We start from the raw sequence: 7,330 nt of genomic DNA on the forward strand, positions 1-7,330 counted from the left end.
GGGCGGGGGGGTGCAATAAATTTAAAGAATCGATTAGTTTCCTCGGTCAATTAATGTCACTATTTGACTACTGGCACATTGCAAGATCAGAATATCTCTAATGTATGTAAAAATTATTATGATTTGTAATATTCATACTATTCATAAGTTCCGCGAGTAAATTATAAAATATCGCTTTAATAAAAGAATTATACGCTTCTAATTATGTATAAACAAAATAATAATTAAATAAATAAATAATAGCAATGTTTAACTAATAGTGTGCAAAAATAAAAATTAAAATTTTCTATTAATGCTAATCATTTTATATGATAAAGACTTAAACAGAAATTATTTACGTATCTTAATTTTAATCCGGATTAATAATTAAACTGATTTGTATTTGTTTGAAAATTTGCGCCCTATATAACAAGAAAAAGATTTTTAAATGAAAAGGAAATTTTAAATTGCACGAATCATTCTTTGCAATTTTTTTTGTACATTGTAATGTACAGTTTTAAAAACAAATTAATTTTTTATAACACTGATTTTCATATATCAATTGATAATCCCGTATATGCTAAATTCATCGCCCACGCTCTCCTGTAAATAATACCGCAATCTTACATAAATGCGGTTCTTGGGAAAAATGGGTTCTCGAGAGTCTCTTGGATGTCGAAAAATGGATCATTCCCGAGCCGTCGGAAGTCGACCATAAAGTTTTGACCGATTGTCCATTATGGTTAAACTGTCTGTCCCGTACGACTTATTGTCCCGACGTCGCGGCGTGCCGATGACAAATCACCACATTAGCACAAACTTTGAATATCATGCAATTGGTTTTCTTTTTTACAATTTGTTGGCGACAGCTATTATATGCCTTTCGCCTGATATTCTCATAGGCGGTACATTGTGACGCGAATAACCGATCAATTTTTCCGTCAAGAGTGATTTAAAGGGACAGACGAATGAGTTAATTCGTTACGTTATGCGCGTGCCTTTTATATAACAAACTTTATAAATATTGACAAATATTTTTCACCGAGAGCTTGACTTATTTATTTTGTTTTGTTGCTTTTTATTTTTTAATCCTCGTGTAATGTTAAGAACGGAAAATAATTACTTGCAATTCAGCAGATCTATTTATTCCTTTTATATCAAATATAAATTTATAAAATAAACATTTGTGTATTTGTATATTAAATCTATTTCTACGAATTTTACCGTAAATTCGTAGGAGATACCACCCATTCGATTAATTCTATGATACTTTTAATATTTAAATACGTGTTTGTGAATAACCTTTATTCTACTCGTTAATGCTTGTTTACTTACATACTTTATGTTCTTAATAAATTTTCTAGTACCGTAATTGTCTTACACTTTGTGCATTCTTTGTCTATAATTATATAAGCAATTTCACAGCTAATGTTATGCACATATTTTACATATTCGTTGGTAATTTCGCAGTTCGATTATTACATGAAACTATCATCCAGATATTGATTACATTTAGTAAAATTTCATGTAAAATTATTAATTGTATTGAATTTTTATTAAAAATGGCGAAATGAAGCTAATAATAAAATATAGCATTATTTTATAAATTAGAACAATGAATTCCGAACGAATGTAGATGAACGTACAGCTGTTGAGGGCTGCCCGTCGTTTTCTAATAAATATTTATCGATAAAGGTGTCTTTTTCATCTATGAGTAGTACATTCATTGTTCCATGAACATTCAAAGACTACAATGGATTTTGTAAAAGTAACGACCTGTATCAAAAGCATCAATAATCCCTAAGGTTATCCACGATTTTTCTTTCATTTTCTGTTTTCTAAGCTATCATTGAGCGAGAGTTCGAGAGATCGAGAGATCGAGAGATCGAGAGAGAGAGAGAGAGAGAGAGAGAGAAAATGTCACTATCTTACGTATTGCTAAAATGTTAAATATCTATTTGAGAAAAATGTATATGCAATGAGAATCCTTTCTAAATTTATTGTTCGAATTGATTGATTTTAACTCATTGGCCAATGGTAGGATTCGCTATATCGGAAACTGATGTTCGACTGATGTGGCCGTTGATGATCAAAAATGCACGTGCAACGTAAAGTCGAAACGTGGACAAACAATCAATTTCTGGAAGCAACAAAAGCCCTTACTCACCCCCGGCTAACGATAAAAGAGAGGATACTGGCTCCCGGTGGCAAAAGCTGTCGTGGGCAGAAGAGGCGAGGTAGGCGATAGTCGAGAAGAGGGTGGACATTGTTCGGGAGCACTGGGGTAACGGCAACGTCTCGCTCCGAGTGTTACGATAAATCAACCCTCGAAGCGGTGTAGGAGCGGCACCACCCCCGCCCATAAGCGCGCGCCGTCTATACGCATTGTATGCCGTGGTCGCACTCTTCCCGACCTCGGTCCCGATGAATGTCCAGCTTGCGTCTTTTTATACGTAGACCTCGTATTAATGATGAGAGGTCGAGAGGATGAGTGCCCGCGAGCGGCCGTAGGTATCGTCGACTCGATGAAGCACGATCATTCTTTATTCGACTTTTCATTCTGTCTTCCTCTTCTTTTTCGTGACAAGCAGCACGATGCGGTCGCGTGCTGAGAGATCGAAACCAAATAATGAGAAAAGGGATGCTTAAAATTATTTATTTCTACGAGTCGCCATTGTGACGCTAATATTGTCCCAAGTTAATTTCTTACCATTGAATTACTGAAAATTTTATTCTACTTTATGTTTGATAATAACTTATTTAATTATTAGCCTTTTCTTACCTCTATTAATCTGTATTCCAAGCTCGATTAATAAATTTATTCCTACTTCATTATCAGAATATGAAAGTAAATTTTTATACCTGAGAGCCGTTACTAAAATGGGTCACTATTACCACAATATTTGTATTATAGGTTACCGATTACATCTTGTTAGTTCATAATCATTCTAACTTTTATTTAAAACTCTTTATACATGTGCGCGCGCTCGCGCATGTGTATGATCCTTTACTTTTGTCGGAACTTGTAGAAAATAGATTTAGAAATGGCATTTGATGCATGTGAGAAATGATAAATGTTCAAAGAAACGATTAAGCTGACGCATATCGTTTTCCGAGAAATTCCTTTTGTTTATAAATATTTCTTTAATTACTACATGAAACGCCCATTTAAAAATTAAATTATTCGTTTGTTTATATGTATTACAAGGTTACATTCTTTTATTCAATATAAATCGCAATAATAAGACGCCAATCGTCATGTTTCATTAGCCAGAAAACGCTCGAATCTACAATACATTTTAGCGCATAATCGTGAAAATTCTAAAAACACAGACATTACGAAACACTTAGCTAAATGAGCACTCGGAATATAACAATTATTTGAATGTATGATTTAATAAATATTTTATAATGTTCGTTTGGCTTTGTGCTGCTTTAACCTTTTCCCCATTAATATACAATTTTCATGATTTTAATGTCAGTTCATAAAGTCTTGTCATTATATTAATATTTGCAATTAGAATCCGCATTACTTGTGAAGTAATGTGATTGCAGGTGAGTTTGGGTAAGTAACGTAAGTGAGAAATCAACATTAAATTTGGAAATAATAAAACATGACCAATGTATAATATCAATTTTAACGTTTGCCGCTACTATATCTCTCAAAGTACCCAAATTATTTGCAATGTTAGTGCAAAGTCACAAGATTCAAGCACCGTGACGCGTTGGACAATTTGAGAACAAAGCGCTACAATAATAATTTACAATCGTTAATCGATAAATTCAGTGCACGTATGACGATGAGTGGACCGCAAAGGAAAAACGTTTATTATTTAAACGAGAATGTCCCGAGCGCAATGGTGAAGCGACGCTGGGACGACACTCGAAATTTCCAATGGCGCGCGAGCTCCGTGCGCTCGGCCCCTCGACGCTCATTCGGGGTCGCGACCCGAGCAAACCCACCCGGAGGGCTGGGCCCACGCGCCTTTTGCAGCCCCCGGACACCGCAGTCGGGGTACCGCTGCGTATGGCAGATGCCCGTCCCGCTTCTTCCTCTTGAGCGCACCGCAATAAGCGCACGACCGCCGAGTCGCCATGTCATCGCTTACGAGGAAAGTGACAAAAGATGCGGAGCTTCGACCGAAGCGTGAAAGCGCTTTGTTTCAGCGGCGCTTGTCGCTTACGCGGATCACCGATCGACCCTGACCGTACGTAAGTGAAAGTGCACCCGCGATCGCAAAGTCAAGACCCCGAAATGCGAATGTAGGGTTGGGCGGCCCTTCGGAGGGAAGAGATCGCTGGGAAACGTCATTGCCGTTACATTTTAGCAGACTCTGTTTTATGTATTTCATTTTTCACCAACGATTCCATCATTTATTGATTGCACGTTAATTTTTGCAGTTCGTTTTATCCAAATAGTCGAGACTCTAATGTCAATTATCACTTTAAAAAATCTATCTAAGGTATAAGGTAATCTTTAATAGCAATTAATTTTTATAACGGCTCAAAATGAAGGACAGAACGTGGATTATTATTGTATTGAGAGAGAAGCTCGTCTGATTATTTATTCCACAATATCACTTACGCTCTGCTATACGCGCGAATAAAACATTAAATTTTAATTTTCGTACATGAATGCTATTAAATTAATACAATTAATTAATTATATTTGAAATATTATATATATATATATATATATATATATATATATATATATGCATAGGTATTGATTTGACAATACACAAGGAAATTCAAGGCACTTTGATACTAAAATTTAAACAATAAATCCCAAGACGGATCCAAGCCACTTGGTCGAACAATCCAACGTAAGACATCCTGATGGAGCGTCAAGTTGACCTTCCCCACCCCTTATTTTCCCTCTGGCACGCGTACCTCTCCAACGTATATGCCTCGCGTGGTCACAGATTAATTCCAACGACAAAGCTCCCCCCTCCCCCAACCCGCCCGAGCCACTACCGTTGTTAATCGGGCCTTTGACGCTCCGGCCTACCCTTCAGCCTACCGAAACCCATCTCAGCCCCCGGGCTTCTCGCTCGAATGGCGAAGGGGGCGCGCTCGACTCGTTCTTCAACTACCCCTCCCCCTTCACGAGCTCCTCGTGAAACGCCCCAATCGCCACCGAGAGGGGGTGGGCTTGCCACTATTCATCCCCTCTAGGGCTGCCAGAGTGGCGAGCCTATAAAACCGACTAAGAAATCCTGCACGAGCCAGTACGTGCCAGTAACCCTCGGAGTTGGTTCTTCCCACGTTTAAATTGTTACGTCCCCCCCCCACCCAAACAGCCCCTTGTTTTTAATCCGATGTATGATGCACTCGGCTTTTCCAACTAATTAGTCGGGTTTAAGTTTGCCAGGCCTATGAAGTGAAGTGCATTGCCGACGGAAATACGTTCGCTGATTGGACATTGAAATTTTAGCCGCGAATAAAGAGAGATCGGAAAAAATGTGCGACACCGAGAGATCACACTTTTTTCGGCCGTGGAATTGCTCGACCGAAGAAGAGGATGATGACGATGATGAGGAAGAGGACGAGGATGAAGAGGAAGAGGAGGATGAGGAGGAAGAGGAGGACGAGGAGGAGGATGACGACGAGGAGGAGGAGGTGGTAGTGCCGTCACCCTTTACTTCCGGAACGACGACCATTATTTCCGAGCATTCGGATGCCAGCAGGAAAATGAAGGTCGAGCACGAGGAGGAAGACGATACGGCGAGTGTCATATCTTCGTCCTGCTCGACGCGTAATTACAGCTCGGAAAATGATTCGGTCAGCAGGAGGTCCTGCTCCGTGAGCAGCGAGGAAATGGGCAATGGTAGTCTCAATATGCTCAGCAACTTTGTGCTCGGCAGTCACGATAAAAATCAGGCCAATGAGCGACGAAACTCCAAGAGTGCGATAAGCAGAGGCGAGGAATGCTACACGAACGCCACTTCGCTAGCAGAATGGAATAACGTCAAAGCCTCCAGCCTCTATTATCCTACTTCGTCTATTTACGAGTGCTCTGGTTATCAGTCCCACTGGCCCTTACAAAGTATGTACATAAATGGCACGGGAGGATTCTCCACCGATTACGCTTGGTTACCAGCCAATTATCAAAGTGTGCAAGACGCGGTCAACAGGCTCAGCCACCAAGACGCCGTGGCCAAGCAAATAAAAAAATTGCGGCCGAAAAAATTCAGATGTCACTATTGTAATGTGGCATTCAGTAATAATGGACAGCTCAAGGGCCACTTGAGGATACACACCGGTATGACTGATATTTTACTTAAAACGACATCTTAAGCTAACCTAAGCATAACATTACTGACAATCGCCAATAATTTACCCCTCAATCGATTGCAATTCTCCGCTAGACGAGCTACGAGGCTCTGACATTTACTAAAAGCTTTTAACGTATTATCTTAAAGGACTTGTTGCCCACGAACGTGAATAATTACCATCCTTTTTTTTTCTCATTGCAGGTGAAAGACCATTTAAGTGCGATGCCGAAGGTTGTGGCAAGTCGTTTACGAGGAACGAGGAATTAACGCGCCATAAGCGTATTCATACCGGACTGAGGCCTTACTCGTGTCTCATTTGCCGTAAGGGTTTCGGTCGTAAGGATCATCTGAAAAAGCATACGAAAACCCACGATAATCGAAATGTTTATCAACTTGCGGCCGCGGCGGCCGCCGCTGCTTCCACACCTTTCGCCGGCTTTCACTTTGCACATCATCCGTCGATATCTATAGGAGGAATTCCGTACGCCTATCCCCTTTGATCCCAACAAAAATTACATAATGATAAATTGGATAATTAAAATTTTAAATTTAATCTAATTATTTACTAATGAGCAAAGTCAAAAACTGCTTGATTAGCCGCTTAAATGTGCGTGATTTTTGCAATAAAATCGAGTATTCCGAAGAATTCTAGTATCTTATCTCACTTTTCTTTGATTCTGTTCAAACATAATATATATATATATATATATTATTTTAGGATGTGATCTGCAGGGAAAATACAAACAAGTATTGTCATTTGTCAATGTTTAGGAATTATTGTTGGAAATATTTATGCAAAAATGCAAAACGAAAAATGATATACTGTAACCAGTGATACTTCTTCGAATATGGTTTTTGATTCATTTCTAGTGCGATAAGATGAAAACAAAAATCTATTTGTACATAGTACCTTCTATCGACCTTATTTTAATGAATCGAGAAAATAAGTGATAAAGTGATAATTACGATAAGGATATTAATTTGATTATTTAATGTTATACTCGTGTATGAATGATAATGAAAAAAAAGCAACTGTCCAGAAATAAATATTTCACATAAGCCTTTCACATAAG

The 7,330-nt window shown here is 38.7% G+C and overlaps 1 protein-coding gene across 1 annotated transcript; it reads left to right on the plus strand.

The window, feature by feature from the left end:
* Positions 1-5,673: 5,673 nt before the first annotated feature.
* LOC105368381 (zinc finger protein 286A) lies at positions 5,674-6,907 on the plus strand. Its single transcript, XM_011507389.1, has 2 exons — positions 5,674-6,244; positions 6,459-6,907. Exons 1-2 carry the CDS (start codon positions 5,674-5,676, stop codon positions 6,755-6,757), a joined length of 870 nt encoding a protein of 289 aa, XP_011505691.1. The 3' UTR covers positions 6,758-6,907.
* The last annotated feature ends 423 nt before the right edge of the window (positions 6,908-7,330 follow it).

Source organism: Ceratosolen solmsi, unplaced genomic scaffold, assembly GCF_000503995.2.
Source record: "Ceratosolen solmsi marchali unplaced genomic scaffold, CerSol_1.0 scaffold6, whole genome shotgun sequence".
In the NCBI taxonomy this organism is placed as follows: domain Eukaryota; kingdom Metazoa; phylum Arthropoda; class Insecta; order Hymenoptera; family Agaonidae; genus Ceratosolen; species Ceratosolen solmsi.

Coding starts and splice junctions, on each gene's coding strand:
- LOC105368381 (XM_011507389.1), top strand. CDS start 5,674: ATGAAGGTCGAGCACGAGGAGGAAGACGATACGGCGAGTGTCATATCT. Junction 6,245..6,458: donor CCACTTGAGGATACACACCG/GTATGACTGATA, acceptor TTCTCATTGCAG/GTGAAAGACCATTTAAGTGC.